The sequence below is a fragment of the Parasteatoda tepidariorum genome, chromosome 9 (assembly GCF_982258835.1).
Source record: "Parasteatoda tepidariorum strain Cologne lab strain chromosome 9, Ptep-v5.0, whole genome shotgun sequence".
NCBI classification, from domain to species: Eukaryota; Metazoa; Arthropoda; class Arachnida; order Araneae; family Theridiidae; genus Parasteatoda; species Parasteatoda tepidariorum.
This window is the reverse complement of record NC_141763.1, coordinates 11,785,184-11,809,102: the sequence shown is the minus strand read 5'-3', so window position 1 is coordinate 11,809,102 and position 23,919 is coordinate 11,785,184. Positions and strand designations below refer to the sequence as shown.

At 32.0% G+C, this 23,919-nt stretch overlaps 1 protein-coding gene across 1 annotated transcript; it reads right to left on the bottom strand.

Annotated features, from left to right (window-relative positions):
• Positions 1–1,566: 1,566 nt before the first annotated feature.
• On the bottom strand, positions 1,567–23,567 carry LOC107454298 (cysteine-rich protein 1). Its single transcript, XM_016071437.4, has 4 exons — positions 23,371–23,567; positions 13,278–13,372; positions 11,571–11,628; positions 1,567–1,675 (listed from the first exon to the last, which is right to left on the bottom strand). The coding sequence occupies exons 1-4, from the start codon at positions 23,408–23,410 to the stop codon at positions 1,632–1,634; spliced, it is 237 nt and encodes a 78-aa protein (XP_015926923.1). The 5' UTR covers positions 23,411–23,567; the 3' UTR covers positions 1,567–1,631.
• Positions 23,568–23,919: the final 352 nt, after the last annotated feature.

Sequence of the window (23,919 nt, the reverse complement as noted above, 5' to 3'; positions counted from 1 at the left end):
GCGAGCTATGGAAGCTTTAATTTCGTTTGCTACAGTGTAGAAGCGGGATTTTCCACACTTGTGACAATAAAAACATAACATCCAAATCGATTGAATTATGAACATGATATGCACGTTGCTTTGTCGAAAACCATCCCCCAATTCAATTTATTAATTAAGGAAAAGCAGTAGCAACCTTCACATTAAGAATTTTAATTTTAAAAATTTTGTATACTATTAAAATAATAAAATTAAATGTTTTCTAATAATTGATGTTTTTTGCAATTATTTTTTTTCTCAGAGGGGTGGTCCGTGACTTCTTAAAATTTTTTAAAAGGGGTCCATTATATCAAAAAGGTTAAGAAACACTGCTCTAGGGGTACTGATCCAGGAGTTTCCTTGTTTGCTGGATTGGGTTCAAAATTACAGGCTACGGAGTTGAACATTAGTAGCCGTAAACCCAAAATTGAGTTGGCTGTTCAACGACGGTTGTAAAATAATATATTAATTAAAAAAAAACACTCCGGGAAGAGCCGTGAGGCTCAGAAGATAGAGCGTTCACCTTTCATTGAAGTGAACCGGGTTCAAATCCCAGCAATGGCTGATCTATACGAATTCCGCAAACTGTCGTCCACAGTGCTGTCGTAAGCTATCCTCATTGGTAGATGGACCATAGGTTAGAGTCCCCTTGCCGTCAGACTAACCATGGGAGGTTTTCCTCCCCATGTAACGCAAATGTGGGTTGGTTACACCAAAAATTTCTCTGAATGCTTGGTCCAGGTGCTCCCTTGTCTTCTGGATTGGGTTCAAAACTACAACGCTATGCAGTTGAACATTAGTAGTCGTAAACCTAAAAATTGGGTCTGCATACCTGCCAACTTTTAATCCCTTCCATTATCATTTTTCCCAGTGGTATTAAAATGGAATTAAAACTTCAATTTTAAGCAAACTAATACGTTGCATTTGAAAAAACTTAAGTTGACAACCATGAGAGTAACGCATATTAATATATGTGCTTAATTTTTGTAAGAATAGTGGTGATCAAAATCATTTAAAAATTAAGTTTATAAAAGAAAAAATAGTATATAATTACTACCACTTTAAATATAAAAATAAAATCTTCCGGAAAATCCGGAAGAGTTGGCAGGTATGGGTCTGGTATTTAAAGACGGCAATAAATATAAATACGAACCACTTCGAGGATCGAATCCGAGACGTTTGGATTTTTAACTGAATGCTCCAACTCTTTGCGCCACGCCCCTCTCATCACGAAAAATCATAAAACCATATGAGTTTATTGCAATTTCCATGAAGCATAACTATCTAAACTCATGTGTGTTTTTTATTTTTAGTGTCTTTCTTAACTGCCGGATTTTTATTAGATTAATTTTTAAATAACATTCAAGTTATACTTTAAATAAAATGTTTAAATTCATTTACATAATAATATTCAATCAGTTTATTAAAAATTATTATCCAAATTGAAATATTTTCTCTTACTGAACGAAGTTGAAACATTATACATTAATTTTTAACAATAAGCATTTAATTCTTTAATGATGAATAAAAAGAAGAAAAAAACGCACATCGAAGAAAAGTATAAAATTTAATCTATTGAATTCATTCGTTTCACATTACAAGGAAATAGTATTTTATTTTTTGTAGTTGTAACTTTCTGTTCCACCCCGTCCAAAACCTATAAAAAATAAAATAAAATAGTTGAGCATGGAAAAAGAACTTAACAACAGAGAATAAAAAATATTAATTAGAATACTAATTATGACAATAACTATAAAGTTTGAGGAAATTTTTATCTGTACTTGGTATTTCCTAATAATTATCGTTAGTAAATATATTCCGAAACATTATGAAATATAAGTTGCAAAATTTATGCAGATTAGAGAGATTTATGAGAGAAAAAAAACTATTAATGGGTCTCAATAGAAAGCTGGAGTGAAATCATCAAAACCAGTTTAGAGAGGAACTAAACACATCATTCTTTTTCGTTTAATATTTTTATTGAAAATTCTTCAAAGTTTCAACAAGGAAGCAAACTGGTAGTTGTTGTCAGGCCATTAAGGCAAGGGGTACGGTTGTTCTTGTATTCCAGTGGCGCCTTCTATGGTTAAAAATTCAACCTCGGCCTCACTAATACGTCACATCCATGTATAGGATGGAATCAATCATACGTCCATTCATTCATCCATAGATCGTAATTTTGACCTGAACCAGGGAACGATCGATCTTCAATTCACTACCTCTAGAGGCATTGATTTGCTATGGGAACATGGAGGACTTTGCGACCCAACAGATATAACGCGCATCAATCACCATTTATTACACAAGGAGTTATCGGCCGGCGGGATTCGAACTCCCGTTCCCACGAACGAAAGTCCAGTGCCCTACCAACCAGGCTAACCCAGCCACGTTTTTGTGTCATTATTTAAAGGAAAACCGGTTATATAAATTTTATTGAATCATTATTCACATATTAAATATAAGCATGCCAACTACTACGGTTTTTGCAAAATACTTTATGAGAGTGGTAATTAAAATCTAAAACTCCCGTTCTCCCGAACATGAGTCCAGCGTCCTGACAACCAGGCTATCCCGGCCCCAAGTAAACTGATAATAAAGTTTTACATACCGCCTTCTTCCAGTAACTCGACTGATTTTAAGAGAGTTTTTGTTGATTTGAAAAATTTAATGTGTTTGTTAATGCTGTAAAAATATACCTGAAGAGCAATTCCGATAGCAGAGTTTACTGAGTCAATCTGCAGCACTATTATAGATTCAAATTTACCCGCTACCCGATTCCGTGTTTACGACTACATATTCCTACATATTCCGTGTTTACGTATTAACAATTTCGCCGTAAAATTTTGAACCCAATCCAGAAGACGAGAAAACTCCTGGATCAAGTATTGGGAGAAATTTGCCCTTGCGGAGGAGTTTTTGAGGGAACTAACCCTCATTTGCGTTTAATATGAGAAGAAAACCACGAAAACCTCCCACGGTTAGCCCGATGTTGAAGGGACTCTAACCCATGATCTGTTTACCAATGTGGACATTATAGTCAGCACTGTAGTCGGAGTAAGCCGGGTGCGGAGTTCGTATCATTCAACCACACTGGGATTCGAACCCAAGTCACCTCAGCAGGAGGCGAGCGCTCTATCCCATGAGTCTCCACGGCTCAAGAGATTATAATTTAATTTTACAACCGTCGTTTAACAGCAGATCCAATTTTGGATTTACGTCTACTAATGTTCAACTTCATAGCCTTGTAATTTTGAACCCAATCCAGAAGACAAGGAAGCTCCTGGATCATTAGAAGAAATGTTACCTTCATAGAGGAAAGTAAAAAATAAACTTAATCTGACATATATTTAGCATAATTTAAAGGGGATAGAGCACCCGCCTACCAATAAGGTGAACCGGGTTCAAAACCTAGAGATAGCTGGTTGATACGAATTAGCACCCGGCCATAATGCTGACGTAAAATATCCTCAGTGGTACACGAATCAAGGGTTAGAGTCTAATTACCTTCAGACTAACAGTGGAAGGTTTTCGCAATTTCCCTCTCCTTGTAACGCAAATGCGAGTTAGTTCCATCAAAAAGTCATCCACGAAGATAAATTTCTCCCAATACTGGTGCCCTTGTCTTCTGGATTAGGTTCAAAATTACAAGGTTACGGAGTTGAATATTAGCAAACTTAAATACAAAATTTGGGTCGGCTGTTCACCGATGATTATAAAATTAAATATTAGAGGGGTGGGCTCATTTTCCGGAGGTCGTGAGTTCGATCCGCGTCTGCTGAAGTCTCTCCTTGTAGTAAATGGTGACTGGTGAACGTGAAATCTGTCAGGTCACTAAGCCCTCCAAGTTCTCATAACAAATCAATACCTCTGGAGGTACTGAATTGGAGATTGATTGCTCTCTGGTTCAAGTCAAAATTACGATCTGTAAATTAATAAATGTATTTATTAATGGGTCCGCCGCATAACTGGGCTGTGACGTCTGTGTATGACTGAAATTGTATTCTTAGTCATAGATGGCGCCACTGAAAAACAAGAAGCGCATCCTCTGTCTAAAATTAGCCTGGTTTCACCAAGCAGGCTTGCTGATATTGGCAAGTGATATTGGAAACAACAACAACACAAATATTAAATATAAAGTTATTATAAAACTTCATGTTTTCTTAAAGTTTAATTTGAATTTTATACAATCTTGCTTTGACCAAAGTACCATAGTGAACTGATCGTTAAGACACGGTTCCCACCAGATCACCGAAGTGAAGCATCACTGGGTGCGGTCAGTGTGCGGGTGGGTGATCACTTGGATCAGTCTGCGTAGGGATCGAGAGTGTGCGGTATTGGTCCTCGTTAAACTGTTCTACCGTAAAGTGCTACCAAAGCAGGGGAGCCATCCCCTCTGCAGAGGATCAAAATTGTGATGGTATGTCTTCGGATCATCCTCAGGGATGTTTCCCAGACCGTCGCCAATAGCCCATTAAGCAGCTCTAGTGCGACATAAATGAACTACAACAACAACAACAGCTTTGACCAAAAGGAAAAAAAGAAGATGCCTATACAAAACTCAATAAAGAAATTTTTAACTTGCTGATGATAATATAAAAATAGTATCTTTTCATTTTAAAGTAAGAATTTAATTTAATTTAATTATTTTTGTTCAGATTTGGGACTTGCGACCACCGGGTAAGCTATCTTCTTACCAATATAAAAAAATATTACTATTTTTAAAATTCCTGCCCTGAACTTGAAAAGAATGCACCTATTGTTGACCACATATCTATCATGTGCACATATCTATCATATTCCCTTATTTCTCTAAATTTCTAAAATTTAAATTCATCAATTATTATTTCAAATGTAGCATGAATGAAGTGTTACAACTGTTATTTAAGTTTTACTCCAAGACATTAGTTTATCAAGTAAATAAGCTTTATCTAAAAATTATTTTCAATGGATAACATAATTTCAAGTTTAACAAGTTCGTAGCCGAATCGCGTGACTAAATTCTGCCTTAATTCTTCGCATGACTAAATTCTAATAGTTTGTGTCAATACAAGCTATATAAAATCATCCAACTATTTTTACTGAAAATAGTATGTTTTCTATTGACAATAACATATTGTTTTATACTTATTGCAAAATTTAAATTAATGTATTAAACTTATTACAAAATTAAACTAAAAATAAATTTGAGTAATCAGTATAGAAAGGTAAAAAAAAAAGATGTATTGTTTTTAAAAATATAGCTCAAATTGTGTAGCTGTGGCTCAAGAAATAGAGCGCTTGCCTCCCAATGAGATAGCCCAGGTTCGAATCCCCGTGAAGACTGATTGGTACGAATACTACTCAAGGCTCGCACCAACTTCTGTGCTGATAATATATAGCCTGAGTTTCAGACGGATCACGGGTTAGAATTTCTGTTCCGTCGATGTTGTTGTTGTAGTTCATTTACGTCACACTAGAGCTGCTTAATGGGCTATTGGCGACGGTCTGGGAAACATCCCTCAGGATGATCCGAAGACATACCATCACAATTTTGATTCGAAACGGGGGGTGGCACCCCCGCTTCGGTGGCCCGAAGACCTGCACGCGAAGTCGAGCACTTTACGGTGGAACAGTTTAGCGAGGACCCATACCGTACCCTCTCGGTCCCTACACGGACTAATCCAAGTGGTCACCTACCCGCACACTGACCGCAGCCAGTGATACTTGACTTCGGTGATCTGCTGGGAACCATGTCCAGGGGTCTGTTCAGACATTTTGTGAAAGGTCCGTTTTTTGTAAAATTGTGAAAAAATTACTCGTCATTTGTGAATATAAAATAAACGTTAAGTCACATTCTTTCAACGAGGGTCCGCTTTTGTGAATTTGTGCAAATAGGGTCCGTTATTGCAAAAAAAAAAAAAACTTTTTCAAGGAGTTTCTAAATTGCAAAGACATACAAGATTATGCTCAATGCTGTAAAATTATAATTAAAAAAATTAAATTTTAAAAATTAAACAGCAAATGCAGCTACTAAATAAGCGATGCAACATACAAATATTTGGCATTTAGCCTATACTGCTGAACGCAGAATATTAATTTCGGACGAATAAAGGAAGAAGCGTCTGCGGAAGACAAAATTTAATTCGTTTACGTCTGTCTTTCTCCCCCCCCCCCCCTTCCTGGGAAGGGTTTATTCGATTAACAAAACAATAATGAAGATAAACAAATTTGTGAAGGGTCCGATTATAAGATAAATTATTTTGTGAAGGGTCCGTTTTTAAGTTAAAATATTTTGTGAAGGGTCCGTTTTCATGAAAAGATATTTTGTGAAGGGTCCGTTAACGGACCCAAATTTCTTCTAAACAGACCCCTGATGTCTTAAATGATTAGTCCACTGAAGGACTCTGCGCCGTCGAGGGGAGGTTTTTGTGGTTTTCCACTCCATGCAACGCAAATGCTGGTTAGTTCTATGAGTAAGCCTCTTACGAAAGTTAGTGTGTCCTAATGCTTGATCCAGGAATTCCGTTGTGTTCGATGTTGGGTTTAAAATCACACACGGAGTTGAACATTGATAATCGTGAACCCTAATTTAGGTCGACTGTACCAAGCTGGTTGGTTTATGAAATGCTATAAGCTATAAATTGTATTACATCAATTCAATTTAAAACACTTTGTGTACATTTCATACATTTTTCTGATTGTAAAAAAAATTTTTGAATGCATTTTTATATTTACATTTCTGAGAGTGATTAAAAAAACCTTGCGTTGTGATTAAATTGAGAGTAGTAAATTGAAGTGAAAGAAAACGGTTAGTGAAAAAAAATAATAACAATAAATAAGTTATGAAGTTCTTTAATCCCTAATAGGAAATTTTGTGAAATTGATTCAGAAAACTAGAATATGAAAAGCAAATTATGAATTATTTTTCACGGCTGAATCGATTTTTTCTTTACTCTCCTCATATTGTAATTATTCATCATTGCTTGAAATATTTATTTGCAGCCCCGCCAATGTCGTATTGGAATTCTGAAAACGGATATTTGATCAGAGGTACTTGATCAATTCCCGAAAGAAGTTAAAATAATTTTTGTGGGATGATTTCCCTTAAGAAAGTATGTGATTTATTCAATTCCCTTAACTGTCTTTTAGTGATAAGATGAAATAAACACAAGTCGAATGAAAACAATAAAGATGAAATAAACATAAGGTGAAACGAACATATGAATTTTTACTTATGCTTTTTAATTTAAAAATAATATCTTATTAAGTTCAATTTGTTGTCTTTTGCGTTGTATCAATTGATAAAGGATAATTTTTTAAATTTTAAATTCATAAGTTTTAATGTAGTTGCAAAAGTACGGAATTGAAAGAAATATTTTATTAAAGGTAAAAACAAATACTATTTGAAATCGAAGATTTTCTTTCATCGGCAATAAGTTTTTAAGTTTCTTAAGGTTGATTCTTTCAGCTGCGTTTGTTATCTCGCATTTGGCGATGTTTTTGTCGAATCTTGACAAATTTTCTGACCTAAACTGACAAATATTTGTAATAATTTATAGCTCTTTAAATTGAAATAGATAAAAAGTTTTATACATATTATTTCCGGTCCAAGAACACTAATATTGCAAAAAGAGAATTCAGCTAGCTATGCGAATTATACTTTGGGTATCTTCGTTGTTAGAGGTATTGTCGTATTTAACACCTACGATTTTTGAAGGTCCCGCAGTGGACTGATCGTTAAGACACGGTTCCCAGCAGATCACCGAAGTCAACCATCACTGACTACGGTCAGTGTGCGGGTGGGTGACCACTTGGATCAGTCTGCGTAGGGACCGAGGGTGTGCGGTATGGGTCCTCGTTAAACTGTTCTACCGTTAAGTGCTGAATTTCGTGTGTAGGTCGTCGGACTACCGAATTGGAGTGCCATCCCCTCTGCAGAGGATCAAAATTGTGATACCATGTCTTCGGATCATCCTCAGGGATGCTTCCCTGACTGTCGCCAATAGCCCGTTGTGCGGCTCTAGTACGACATAAATGAACTACAACAACAACAACAACAACGATTTTTAATTGAGATTTGAAGATGGTAATCAACCCTGAGCAAAGAATATTTCTATTTGATTTCATAGAAATATTTATTTTCATTATGAATGTTAATTTTCTTCTCAGTCAAGTTATGGATTACAAATTTTAATGCCGAGTGTATCTTAAAGAGGTAAGTTATTAAAAAGTTTCATGTATTTAAGATAATTTAATCAAAAAAGATGGAATGTTTCATAAGTTTCATCATCTAAATTGTAAAAGTTGAATTTCCTATTAACATTTTAAGGTATCTGTTGCATTTTTAATTCATTAATTGTAATATACTTATAAAGTTTTACTTTTGAGAGAGTGGCAACTTTGTCGATATTCCCTGAAAAATAAATGTATCGTTTTTGTTGTTGTTTTTTTAAATAATTACTTTACTCTTTTAGTTAAGAATGTCTACTTTATCAAGAAGAATCTGAGATTAAGATAAAAGTGAGTAGCACTAGCAGTATTTTGAATTAGATAGCGTGCTTTTATTTTGTGTGTAGTTAGTTGACAACTGTTTTTGATAGTTCGTTAAACTATCGGCTCTTTTTGTTTACGTCATTAATTAATTTCCATTTACAAGTTTTACTTTATCTTTTAAAATCATCGTTGTAAGAGAGAGATATTGATTTTAACGTATACAGTTCCTGGCCAAATTATTAGACGGACTCTAAGGTTCTATGTAAAATCTTAATTATCACGTGATACTTGTTTTCACGAGATTGAAACCTGTTTGTACTTGTTTACGCTCGTGTATCCATTGGTGAAATGAGACGATATATAATATAAATTTGACGATTATATACAATAGAAGATATACTATATAAGTATAGAATATTTATTGTATCAGGTATTATATTAATCTATTATAATAATTAGAACAATTACATTGAACAAATACATTGATACACGAATATAAACAATTGTAAACCGGTTTCAGCCGCGTCAAAACAATAAAGTTGTAGAACATTACCTGATAATTAAGATTTTGCACAGGATCTTAAAGTGCGTCTAATAATTTGGCCAGGGACTGTACTTAATATTTAAATTACTTGACACAAAAATGCAAAAATAAGGGTCGCGGTTAGAGCATCGGACTTCATTTGCGAGGGGCTGGGGTTCGATCCTAAAAGCGAGTGAAATTCACCGAGTTCGCGCGATATACATGCTAGTAAATTATGTGGGGTCGAAAGTCTTGTGGTCGGTAGCTGAGAAGTACAAAGTTTACAGGGATCAGGAAAAAATTTCCTTCTCCTTCACGTCTATGTCTAAATTGAAGTGCTTTCACGAATTAATAATACTGTCTTCTATCCGAAAGGGTCTGAGCTAAGACGCACTTGTACGCTAGAGGTGTTAGCTAGATCTCTTTCGTCTGTACTGAAACACCTGAGCAAGCGATAATGCAAGCTTTAAATCGCTGCAAGCGTAGCTAGTAGAAATAATTGTTTTTTTTTATCACCAAAAAGTATTTATAGTCAATCAAAACTTCGAACACTTTTGTACTAGGATGTATGCTCTAATTCACGGGAAAAGTCATTGAAGCACTTGCCTGTTCTTTTGGCAAATTATTTTATCTTGTACAGAAAGGTTAAAAAAAAATTATTTGTTGTTACTAAGGCCCGGATTTTGATAACATTTGCATTTTTTTGCATTTTTTGCATTTTTGGACATATTTTGTCTTTTAGAGCATTTTTTTAGATTTATAGGGCATTTTTCTTGAAATTTTGGGGCGTATTTTGCATTTTAATGCATTTTTTAAAGTTTTTTTTGTTAATTTTTTCCAATTTTTATTATTTATTATCAATTTTCATTATTACACTGGCTTCCAAACAATAAAGAAAATCTATAGGATATTAACAGGTGAAGCAACATCTTTTAAAATTGAAGAAGAATTGTCAGTAAGTAAGACCGTCTTTTTCAAGTACGCACCTATAACATCAGTAGACGTTGAAAGAAGCTTCTGCAGGAATGAAAATTTACTTTCAGACAAGAGACGCTCGTTTACATTTCAAATTATCAAAAATCATTTAATAATCCAATGTAATTTTGATATTTAGTAATATTATGAGATGGAAGTTGTTATATCCATTAAAGTTTCTATACAAAATGAAAATATTTTGGTGTCAATATATTTTCCTTTTTTTTGTTATTTTAGGATATAAAACATATTTTTCAAACTTTAATGAGCGTAGAACAAGTATTGCATTGCTTTATATCTTTTAAATGACTCATAATAATTTTAAAGAGCAAAACATTCTTTTAATTCAATATTTTTACTTTATTTAAGGCATTTTTTGCGCAATTTGTGCATTTTTAAGGGCATTTTTTGCACTTTTTAAGGGCATTAGTTGAGATTTTTTAGGTCATCAAAATCCGGGCTCTAATTATTACGTTTTTATGAATTCGCCTTCATTTCTGTAAGAATCAATATTACAATTGAAATTTTAGCCTCTTTCAGACTAGCTTGAGTTCTCACATCTCAAACACCGGACCAGACGACAAGATTTTCGTGATCGTAACAAACTGATTTTTTTTTCAATTATAGCCAAAGACTATATGTCTTTCCAATATTTATTTTATCGTCAATCGAAATGTGGACCCCTTTCGGACAAAGGACTCAGCTTTTACGTTACGAACTTCGTCTCCAAAAAAATCCCCCCGCGTGTTTCAAAAGCGATGCGTTTTACATACTTCATTTCTTTTTAACAAGTTTAGTACTAACATAAACAAATTTGTTTTCTTTTCATTTTAATTAAAAAAAAAACTTTCATTAAAAAATGTAATTTTACAATCTGCCGTAAACGATACAATTAATAATCATAAGTTGATCCAGAATTACATAATAAATTGAAAAATATTCATTCTGGGAAAGTAATCAAAACTTTGGGGGATTTTTGATTAAGCAAAGATTAAAGTAAATCAGCTATTCTAACCCATGAACAACGGTATATAAGGGCCTCAGACAGAGTGGTACTGGGCCGTGGAAGCTGATCGATAGTCTACATCATTTGTACTGGTATTAGACTCCCAAATGATAGTCTACATCATTTGTGAATAATATATATGTAGATGAGTTGCGATGGCTCAGGGGATAGAGCGTCCGTCTTCCAATGAGGTGAACCGGGTTCGAATCCCAATGATGGCTGGTCGATACAATTCCGCATTCGGCTTGCACCGAGCACAGTGCTGACGAAAAGTATCCTTAGTGGTGGAAAGATCATGATTTAGAGTCCCTTTGCCATTTTGCTAACAGTAGGAAGTTTTCGTGGTTTTCTTCCCCATGTAGCCCAAATGCGGCTTAGATCCATAAAAAAGTCGACCGTGAAGGCAAATTTCCCTCTATATTTGATCCAAGAGTTCCCTTGTCTTCTGGATTGCGTTTGAAATGACAAGGTTACGGCGTTGAACATTGGTAGTCGTAAACCCGGAAATTGGGTCGGCTGTTACACGACGATTATAAAATAATAAAATATATATATATTCTTAGAATAATATCTTACCACCAGGTCCAAATAAAGCTCCGTAGCAAGGTGTGTTGCAATAAGGTTTTCCATCATGCTAAAAAAAACACAAGCAAATCTAACTTTTTTAAATACAATAAACCATACATTTGATGCTGAATTATTTAATGATGTGCTGCATTGCATAGAATAAAATAGATATCGCATTGAGTAACTTTTGCTCTAATGCTCGGCTTTTCATGAATTACGTGCCGATCAAAATGGTTCAAAGAGGAGACCTCAGATATGCTAATTAATTAGCGCAAACTATTAATTACGTTTCGAAATCAGACACAAAAACGGACTTTCTCCGAATAAACGTACCTTCTTTTTGTGCGATTTGGATATTTGACTATAAAAATGTGTGGGGGGATAGGATTCCGAAAAATAGGGTGCCGATAGTTTAATCAAAGAAAGGTCGAAAGTTTGAGTCCCTTAACGTTAATTTCACTTTTTGTGTGTTCCATCATATCTCCGGAAAACTTTTGCACACAATAATAAATTTTGTTTTTTTTGCAAAGGTGATTAATTTTTTAATTAATTTATTATTTATTAATTATTTCATTAATTAACGGACAAAGGAATTTTGAATTGTAAGTTATACATTTAATGGATAACTTACTTTAAATCTAATATATATCATTCTCTTACGTGGCTCCCAAATTTTGACTGTATTTCTTTTCCGCCGGTGGCAACGTTTGCTTTGTTTTGTTTACGTTACAATTTCTCTTACACGGCGACAAAAAAAAAGCCTCATTACAACTCCCCGAATGGCAATGTTAGAAAATCGACCAATGATTGCTGCTAAAAATGTCACATACCAAATCTAGGTGAGGTGGCTCAACATATAGCGCTTTTAAAACGGAAACTGAAATAACCAGAGAGCATCAGCTGCGGCAATCTCATACTATTAAGCTAGGCAGAAGTGAGTAGTCTTTGTCGATCGATCTCTATTTTAGTATTTTGTCGAAAGCGCTTTTTTTTTCAGGAATTTATATATTACGAATTTATTTGACGATTTTTGATTTATATCACGAATTATACTATAGCACATTTCTAATAGGTTTAATGAATTACATGTCATTTATTTGAATTCAAATTTATTTTAATGACTTAGTATTTACTAAAAAGATGTAATTTTTAAAAAAAAAAAAGTTTTTATATGGATTTGAATGATTGTTTTGAATTCTTAGAATTTGTGCATTTGCAATGTACCTAAGTTAGTAGCGAGCGAAGCGAGTTTGGTTTGCGAAGCAAACCATATAAGATTGCGTAGCAGTTTTCGGGGGTTGGCGAGCGTTAGCGAGCAGGAGGCGCAGCCCAATAATTAGTAATAATTTTAAATAGTAAAAGACAAAAATTGAACGAAATTGATCTTATGTATCTTAAGAAGTAAAATATCAAATATATGAATTTTTAAAAAAATGTCTAACTCAGAAACTATTCAATCGATTTCGCTAAAATTTTGAGACAAGGAAAAGCAGTCGCCTACTCATGGTACCTATATAAGATTAATTATTAAGTGCGTCGATTAGTTCTATAATTTAAATTCAATTATAAGACACTTTTTACCCATTACTAATAACAGAAAATTTTACTATCAGTTTAACTATTACGTAACTCAATATTTTACATAAATAAAATAAAAGCAATAGAATGATTTAAGACTTCAGTAAGGCTCTGAATAAGTAACGGCCATGCAATTACCTCTGCATGTGAACCAGGGGTCAAGGTCTTATTACATTTTTCACATCTTAGGCATGCCCTGTGCCAGTCTTTTCCTAATGACGTCAATCTCTCAGCTGAAAAGTAATAATTTGGTCAAATAAAATTAAGGATTCTTAGAATATTTAAATTAAAATGAAAACAGCAAATGAAGTTTCATCATCATAAGACGTGTAGACCCATTTTTTGTTTTTATGACTACTAATGTTCACCTCCGCAGCCTTGTCATTTTGAACCCAATCCAGAAGACAAGGAAACTCCTGGATCAAGTAATGGGAGAAATTTGCCATCGTGGAGGATTTTTTGGTGGAACTAACCCGCATTTGCGTTACATAGAGAGGAAGGCCACGAGAACCTCCCACGGTTAGCCTGATGATAAGGGGACTCTAACCCATGATCTGTCTACCACTGTGGATATTTCACGTCAGCATTGCGGTCGGTGCAAGCCGGATGCGGAATTCGTAGCTACCAGCCATCGCCTTATTTTTTTCGGTGTGCAAAATAAAATAAAACTATTTTACTTATTTTTGACAATGGTATATAAATGAGCCATGATGACTCAGGGGATAGAGCGTTCGCCTTCCATTGAGGTAAATCTGGTTCGAATCCCAGCAACGGCTGATCGATACGAATTCCTCACCCGGCTCGCACCGACCTCAGCGCTGACGTAAAATATCCTCAGTGGTAGACGGATCATGGGTTAGAGTTCCTTTCCGTAGTTTAACCGTAAGATGTTTACGTGGTTTTCTTATCCGTGTAACGTAAATGCGGGTTAGTCCCATCAAAAAGTCCTCCACGAAGGCAAATTCTTCAAGATAAGTGTTTCAGGAGTATCCTTGTCTTCTGGATTGGGTTTAAAATTACAAGGCTACGGAGTTGAGCATTAGTAGTCTTAAACTCAATATTGGGTCGGCTGTTCAACGACGGTTATGAAATAATATAAATCTCTAAAACTGTAATAGTTTTTACCGCTTAATCTACACCGTTTTTATTTCGATCACTTTAAATTTCGAAAGATATTAAGCAGACACTTTATTTTGCTTCACTTGTTTACGTTCGTGTATCGATTGGTTGAATTAGACAATCTATAATATAAATTCGACGATTGAATAAATTTAAATGAAACATAAATATAGAATATTTTAATATCAGGCACTATATTAGTATATTAGAATAATTAGATCAAATGATTAGATGCACTGTAATGTTTTTACAATTGCATGTTTTGCACGAGTTTATAGGCAACACTTTTATATTTAAACATACATGTAATGGGTCTTTATTAAGGATATTTTTCATATACTTCCTATTTGTATTTATTTTTAAGATATTGCATAACAATGTTAACCAATTAATAAACGGACGTAAACAAGTGCAAACAGTCACATAAATACAATGAAGCTGTATAGAGTATCACCTGATAATTAATATTTTACATAGAATATTATAGTGAGTCTAATAATTTGCCCAGGGACTGTATTCTATAGATTACTAAGCTAATGTACACACAGAAAGAATCGTTAACTATATATGAAAATCTAATGTGGATGTCACATTAGCTGTTTAACAATTATTATTTTTTAGTGCAAAGTACATTAATATACTATCATGAATTACGGTTAGAAGGATTCGATGAATGATCTAGAATTTAACTTTCAGCTTCATGCACAAAGTGAAGAATGTGAAAATTGTATTTAAAATACACATCCGTTCGTTTGGCAAGCAAAAATATTAAATCACAGTTGTGAACACAGCAAAATTGTTATAACAATACTTTTATTTTTTAAATGTTATTTCCAAAAATGATTACTTCGAAAAATGATTTATGTTCATTAGGGGCAGGGATTCCGCTACGGTAGCTTTTTTCGCAAAATGCGAAAAGACCCCTCAAAAATGCTAAAATTCAACAAAGCATTTTCGCAGTTTTGCTAAAGGATTTTACTAAATTCCATTAAAAAAAAGCTTACTGATATATTGGGAGATTTGGATAAAATCGAAATGTTCAATATATTTATACCTAGCAGGATGCCCCATAGTTCGGAAGAATTATAGCATTATGGTGTAAAGGAAATCCGTTGCATTTTCAATTTGTTTTCGGAATCTCCCAGAAAAGATTTTCAGTTTACAGAAACTGAATTACTTTGGGAATGGGGATTATTTAAACACATCTTAATGCAACGATGTAAAAACTTGTCATTTAATGAATTACTTTTATTTTTATATACCAATGATGTGTCTGAACAGTACCCATTAATAACTTCTGTTATAGAGTATTGTGCAACAATACCAATGCACACTGTTGACTGTGAAAGGGGCTTTAGCTGCCTTAATTTGATTAAAACTAATATTCGAAACAGGTTGTTAATCAACCATGTAAACAATTTGTTAATGATTAATATTGAGGGCCCTGAAAGTGCATTTAACTTTCAAGAAGCATTTGTAAAATGGGCAAACATGAAAGAAAGGAAGATTGTTAATTATAAACCAAAATGTTTTGATAAATAATAAATGTGTTTTTTTTTGTTATAGGTATTCTTTTTGATATTCTTGTACAATAAGCTATTCTTTGTCAGATAACTTACAGTACTTGTTTGATATAAAGTAATTTTATAAGCCTAATGGCATTTTAGCATTTTGCTAAAACTTTTTTTCAGATTTTAGCTTTTTTGCTAATGAATTTTTAGACTCAGCTTAAACCCTGATTAGGGGCCGTTCAAAAAGTACGTACATCCCGAAGGGGGGAGAGGGGGTTTGCTTTTTTGTACGGTTTTGTACGATGGGGAGGGGGGGAGGTATTATACAAAGTACGTACATTATAAGCATACACAATCTAAATTTGACTTTTTCCTACACACTTCTTAAATAAATATTTAATTTTATTTAAAACGTAATTATTTCAATTTTTATGAAAAAGGGGGGGGGGTAGACTAATAAAATGTACGTACTCTAGGGGGGGGGATTAAGACCTTATGTACGGTAATGTACGAAGGGGGGGAGGGGTTTAAAATTTCTCTATTTTTGTGTACGTACTTTTTGAACGGCCCCTTAATAGATCTTAATGGGGAAATTATAGATCTTAACAGGAAATTGAAATGTAGATCTTAACAGGATTAAATATTAAATTAAAAACAGATTTTAACAGGACCTGTAAAGTGGCGTGACAAATGTTTTTTTAAATACATGTATTTTTAGTAGAATAATTTCAATTGTCTTATGCCAAGAAACAGAAAATAGCAATTATTGCACAACAATCATCGGGGTTGGTGACCGTCAGTGAACAGGGGATTAGCCCATTAGTAAAGTACAATAAATTGTTTCATTGCTCAAGTTAAAGAGGTAATCTGTTTATTACCTACTAGATTCTCGTTATAAGGAAAATAAGATCTTTATTGGAACAACAGAAACGTTTCTGTAGGCTTAATTTACCAGAAAGTTATTTATGTACTTTTCTCCTTCTAAACAATTTAAATTACTACAATCAACACCACTACGATCTACCACTACAATTATTACTCATCAATTCACTAGTGTATAAGACATGCTAACTTGATTCAAACTTGGGGTACCTTTTGATAGATGAAGATTGACATAGTCGAACGATCCTGTCCTCACATTGGTGACCCGGACGCGATATAAATTCTACTACATCGAAAATAACGCCCACTCGATGGATAGTCCACGCTGAACAGTTGACTTCCTTTTTAGGACTGCGTTAGTAATCCTCGTCGCGCTGTTGCTTCTCAGTCTCAATTATACACAGAACTTACAATAGTGTACAAGAGCATGCACAATTATGTAAATTTTTTTGTTCATAAATACTCGTCGGGAAAGGTCTAATTTAATGCAGCGTAAAAAAAAATGCATCTGTAACATTTCCTGTCAAGGAATTCAATCATCCTCTCTCAAACCACTCAACAACAAAAAAGTAAGCGTACAGGGGAGTTTTTAGATATCATTTATAACTTTTTTGTTAAAAAATACCTTGGATATTAATCTTTCCCAAGAAACATTTTTTTCTTGCTACAATTAGCAGAATAACATTTGTTTAAATTACATTGGTTACATATAACAAGCAGAGAATTCTTAAATATAGCTGTTTCAGACTTCAATTACAAGTAATATTTCCTGGCGAAATTTCAATATGTAACATGACCAATTAAGAATGCTTTTTCCTTTCCTATTATGTGTTTTTTTTTACTTTCTATACTTCCGGCATAAAAGCCTTCCTCTTTTTTTATTATTTCAGTATCGTGTTGTCAATCAGTGCAAAAGTTTCAACTTGGGTAATCATTTCATAAATCGAAACCCGTGCATTTAAATCTCCGTTTAACGATTTCGAGCGTTGTATTAATTTTGATAGCAGCTGCTCCGTAAGAGAACATCTGCTCAATTATTTTTTCTGTTAGATGATATCTTCAACTTGAAAGCTTTGAGCATTTCTTCAAATAATACAAAGTAAAAGCGTAACTAAATGGATTTTTTTCCTTCTCAGAAATAGTTCTTGCATTCCAAAATTCGTTCTTTTACGTTTTTCAATGCCTTCTTTCTTTTTAGCATATCAAATCTCTTTGTTCAATTAACATTAATTAATTAGTATTAAGTGGCAGTACGTCATATATTTTACATTAACAACAACCGATTTGTTAGAAACATTTAACATATTTATTTTTTTTAAGAACGTCAACTAAATAAACTTCATGCACTCAACGGCGGCTTTGTTCATTTGTCATCGAAGATAAGTAGTAGATTTTCTTTTTATTTTTTATTTTATAGGAACAAACTTCTAGAGAGCGTCAAAAAAATAGTAAATAAAAAAAAATTAAAGCAAATCCGGAAGCTGTGTTCAATTCAGGAAATAAAAAGTCAGAATTCATTCTCTGATATAAAAATGGCGATGATTTTTATCAGAGCTATATGGTGACTCAATAAAATTTACTCGACTTCGATTCGAGATACTTTATACGTATTAAAATTATAAAAAAAAGTATATAGTTTTCTGAAAATAAATTGATATTTATAGTTTATATGAATAAAAATTTAATTTTTAACTATTATGCTAAATTTTTTTTAAAATTAATGTGTTTTCATTTCAAAAAATGCGTTTATATGGCGCGAGTTTATAAAGAGGTATGAAGTCGGAGTTGAAGAAATTTGTTCGACTTATGATAATTCTAAGTTAAGTGCTATATCTGTAGAAAAAAATAAATAGTTTTCTGAAGATTAATGAATATATATTTATAGTTTATTTGAATAAAAATTTAGTTTTAAACTATTGTGTTAAAAAAATGTGTTTCATTTCAAAAAATGCGTTTATGCGGCGAGAGTTTATAAAGAGCTTTGGAGTCGGAGTTGAACTCATGATACTTATAAGTTAACTACTATACTCATAGAAAAAAAGTACATAGTTTTCGGAAAATTATTTAATAGATATTTATAGTTTATTTGAAAATTTTTTTATTTTAATCTATTGTGTTAAAATAATTTAGAAATTGATGTGTCTGCATTTCAAAAAATGCGTTTAGGGGGAGAGAGTTTATAAAGAGCTTTGGAGTCGGAGTTGAACTCATGATACTTATAAGTTAAGTTCTATACTCATAGAAAAAAAGTACATAGTTTTCGGAAAATTATTTAATAGATATTTATAGTTTATTTGAAAATTTTTTTATTTTAATCTATTGTGTTAAAATAATTTAGAAATTGATGTGTCTGCATTTCAAAAAATGCGTTTAGGGGGAGAGAGTTTATAAAGAGCTTTGGAGTCGGAGTTGAACTCATGATACTTATAAGTTAAGTTCTATACTCATAGAAAAAAAGTACATAGTTTTCGGAAAATTATTTAATAGATATTTATAGTTTATTTGAAAATTTTTTTATTTTAATCTATTGTGTTAAAATAATTTAGAAATTGATGTGTCTGCATTTCAAAAAATGCGTTTAGGGGGAGAGAGTTTATAAAGAGCTTTGGAGTCGGAGTTGAACTCATGATACTTATAAGTTAAGTTCTATACTCATAGAAAAAAAGTACATAGTTTTCGGAAAATTATTTAATAGATATTTATAGTTTATTTGAAAATTTTTTTATTTTAATCTATTGTGTTAAAATAATTTAGAAATTGATGTGTCTGCATTTCAAAAAATGCGTTTAGGTGGAGAGAGTTTATAAAGAGCTTTGGAGTCGGAGTTGAACTCATGATACTTATAAGTTAATTTCTATACTCATAGAAAAAAAGTACATAGTTTTCGGAAAATTATTTAATAGATATTTATAGTTTATTTGAAAAATTTTTTATTTTAATCTATTGTGTTAAAATAATTTAGAAATTGGTGTGTCTGCATTTCAAAAAATGCGTTTAGCTGGAGAGAGTTTATAAAAAGCTTTAGAGTCGGAGTTGAACTCATGATACTTATAAGTTAATTTCTATACTCATAGAAAAAAAGTACATAGTTTTCTGAAAATTATTTAATAGATAAGTTTATTTTAACAAAAATTTAAAAATCAACTGTGTTAAAATAATTTACAAATTACTGTGTCTTTACAAATTAATGTTGAAAAATGTGTGTTTGTAGCTAAGTGTTTAAAAAAAACTGTAAAATCGGAATTTTTTTAAAAAAATTGCGAAAAGAATCTTTTTTTTAATATAAATAAATAACGTGTTTTTTTTAATAAACAAACACGTGAAGATGTGTTTCAATTATTTAGAAAACAATAATAAAACTATTCGGTGGCAATATTTTCCCGTTTTTATTAAGCTTCTGAGAGAAGTGGAAAACATAAATACTAAATTTTAACGAAACATGATAAAAACTATGGTTAGATGTCTTCTGAGGTAACTTTTAAATGAAATATTCCCGTATCTGTTCTTGCCAAAGGGATTTTAAGCTTATAAAAAAAATATGAAAAGGTTTTTCCAAGAGAGACTTTACAAATTATACCCTTCAAATTATTTCCCCTACCGTAATTTTTTTAAGGCCAGGACCTTAGTTACCCCATCACTGTAAATAAGGGGGAGATTTTCGTATCGTGATCTGTGGCAGAATAATCGCTGAAACTTGGCTACTTCCGAGCAGTGGCCGCGAGAAACTAAAAAATACATCACAGAAAGGGACCAACTCGAAAGGTATAACTCGTAGCCACCCCCCGGCTAACATCCACCCGGTTTTTTTTTTTTTTTTTTTTTTTTAAATTAGCAAGTTGGCACCTTGGCGATTGTAGTTGGCTCCACAGATCCCGATACGGAAATATCCCCTGAACAATAACACAAGTTGAAAAGTTAATAGGAAAATAAGCTTTTTGGTGAGGGTCTCAAAATTAGTGTAATACAGTCAAACCCCGCTATAGTGAACAATGTTTATGGTGAACTTCTGGATATAGTGAACAAAATGTTCGGCCGTGCCTTGCTAGACACGTATAATGTTCTTTTGTGTGGATATAGTGAACCAGAAAGGAGAGAGGAAGTTTATTATGTGGTAGGGTACACTATTACCCTGTAATATAATACCTGGTCCAACTAAAATATTATAGGTCAATATTAAGGTCTGATATCGCGCCTTGCGTTAGTTAACCATTGAAAAATGTCTTTGAATTTTTAAAGCATTTTAAAAGGCTTCTGGACAAATGCTTCAAGTCAAAGTTTATGAATTTGCTAAGCCATTGGGTGAGACTAATTTTATGTGCTCAAATGGCTGGTTAGACAGGTTTAAGAAGCGGAATAATATAAATTCAGGAAAAATTATCGGAGTGTCTTGAAGTATTTCCATATCTGATGTTGAGGATTGCTCATCAGCTAAAGATTACTAATTTTTTTTTTGTACGCAAGACGATAAAAAATAAAAGTTAACACATTTTTGTTACTACGCATTATTTTTCAGTCATTTTTGAATTTCATTTTTTTGGTAATTTATTTAAATAATGTGTAATAAAAGGGGGAAGTTTGAAACCATTAGTTAAAATTGTTTGCTAAACGGTTATAGTGAAGTCCCGGTTATAGTGAACAGAAATTTCGGTCCCTTGAATGTTCACTATAGCGGGGTTTGACTGTATGATAATAAAAAAACGCAAACGAGGGTTTATTAATCAGGGTTTTAAAGTCCCACGACTTTAAAGGTATGTCCTATGGGACGAACAGATGAAATATATGTACACAAATATTTATAATTACGTGAACAGAAATATTACGCGAATGAATATTTATGTCAATTTTTTAAATCTCATCCCAAAATTTATTTCTTTTAACTAATTAACTTACAAAACTAATAAATTTTCACAAAATTGATTGTGTTCTAGTATAAAATGTAGAGGTTTTTAAATATTGCGTAAGCATGTTTTTGGCCTCGTCAGCAAAACTAGGCAAATTACTAACACCTTTCCATTCGTACGTATGGGAATCGCAACACCTTATTTTTTTGCCATTTGTCTCTTACTGTAGTAATTTAATTTTAAGAATTTTAAAAACTAAAATGTAATAAAAGATTTGCATTAAACGGAATTTACGTTAAAAAAATTTATATTGCATATAATTTTGCAACTTCTGGAAGAAATTTTTATCCTATTTTTTCTTACCATTGATTTAATTTTAATTCCAAATTAGGAATTTTTCTGAGTGTTGTTTTTTTTCTAAATTTTTTGTTACATTTACTTTAGTATTTAAAAAAATTTAAAAGAAGGGGATTTCAGTTTCTTACAAACTCCTCATGCTCCTCCGCTCCTTGTAAACAAAATTTAGAAAATCGCAACTCTTTTTAAGTTCTTACGTAATATTTTGAACGGTCCATAGTTTGAAAATAATTTAAAATCATTGGCGTAGCGTCGAGAGGGCACGTGCGTCCCCCCATTAAATTAACTTCGGAATTTTTTGATTGTTCTTTTTTTAGTCCTCCTAAAAACAATTTATTATTTAATGAAAAACTAACAATTTTGAATGGTTAAATTACAAATTATTGATATAATTCTATGATAATTATTTTTATGTTATTGATATCTTAAAAACTATTTCATGATATATTTTTTTCTTCTTTCAAATTTGTTATAATTTGAACTCAAAGTTTAAAATAATTTTTTTTAATAATTTCAAGCGAATTTAATTATATATTTTAGTTGTACAAACTTAAAAATATATAAAAGTACATTTCATGTAGTAAATAAATTTTTGGATCAAAAATAAAATTATATTTAAATAAAATTTATAAGCTGAAGGAAACTTTTTTTTATTATTTAGAAAATTATTTTATTATATAGAAAAAATTATTTGGATAGGAAATTTTATATTTATATTTGTTACTGCATATTTATTATTCAGGAAAATATCATATGTATTTTATTTTGATTTTTGAAAATAAAAAGGTATTAATTCTCTTTTTGATTATCAATAATTTTTTTTACATAAAATGTTAATTAATTGAGAATTATCAATGCTTCAAATAACAAGTAGATAGCATGTTTTTATAAAGAATTTTGTAATACTCTTTTTAACTAAGTATATATATATATATATATATATATATATATATATATGAAAAAATTTCATTTAATGATTATTTAATTAAGAAATTAATACATTTTCTTATTCTCTTTTCATTAATTTTTATTTCTTTCCTTGATTTCTCTATTTTTATAAACTTATTTTGTGAGTTCCATATACTTGCAGCTTATGCGCAACAAATAAAACTTAAAACTTATTAATTTTTTTCATTTATCTCCTTTTTCAAAAAATCCATTTTGTCTTTATTGTGCTATAAATTTATATATATATATATATACATATATATATAATTTTCATCACACTACGCTTATATTTATACCTTTAAATCTAAGCATACGGAAAAAAAAATAGAAATATATGATTCGAAATTAATATTTACTTAGTCATAAAAACTCATTGAAGCTCAATTAAAATTAATTATGTGAAATTAAAATTTCCCCTTTGATTTGGTTAAGATTTTAATTGAGCATTCGAGTTGAACAGTTTAATTATCAACTGCATAGGGGTGGGGTTAATTAAATTCATCAAAAATCGTATATTTATCAGAAAAAAATGACAGACGATACATTGATTATTCAGTTAATTGCAAAACTTACCGAAATACACAGCTTTCTCACATTTGGGGCAGTTGGGCATCTTGATTGGAAGGACTTCATTAACTAAATAACCACTTTGCGCGCATTTTTTGCCGCCACTGCAACTTTATCTTAAGAGATGACGTCACGTAGTTCCGTCATTCAGAACTGGTAATGTTAGTGCAGAGGCGGATCTGAATGTACATTTGTCTTTCAGAATAATTCTTTCTTTTTTTTCTTCCTTTTTATATTTTATCTTTCACCTTTTTGTGACTGCTTCATTGACTTAAGGAACTGTCAAAAATGTTTTAGTGTGTAAAGACATGATAAAAAAAAAGAAAACAATAATACTATCTACAAAAAAAGAATAAAAAGACGCGATAATTCATTTTCTTTTGATATTGATGGAAAGAATATTTTCTTGTTTAGCAAACACCTTATGATTCATTGTCTGATAAATATCGGTTTTATTTATTCTTTATCGTCTGAAAAGAGTCTTCAGAATATTTCTGTCGCAATATTCTCTACCTGGAGTAAAGAAAATTCATATACGAATCTATTTGATTATGT

Excerpts from the sequence above, each read along its gene's own strand:
- LOC107454298 (XM_016071437.4), bottom strand. The coding sequence starts at position 23,410 with ATGCCCAACTGCCCCAAATGTGAGAAAGCTGTGTATTTCG. Across the intron at positions 13,373-23,370 it reads TGAGAAAGCTGTGTATTTCG|CTGAGAGATTGACGTCATTA; the intron begins GTAAGTTTTGCA and ends ATTACTTTTCAG. Across the intron at positions 11,629-13,277 it reads CCCCTGGTTCACATGCAGAG|CATGATGGAAAACCTTATTG; the intron begins GTAATTGCATGG and ends TGTTTTTTTTAG.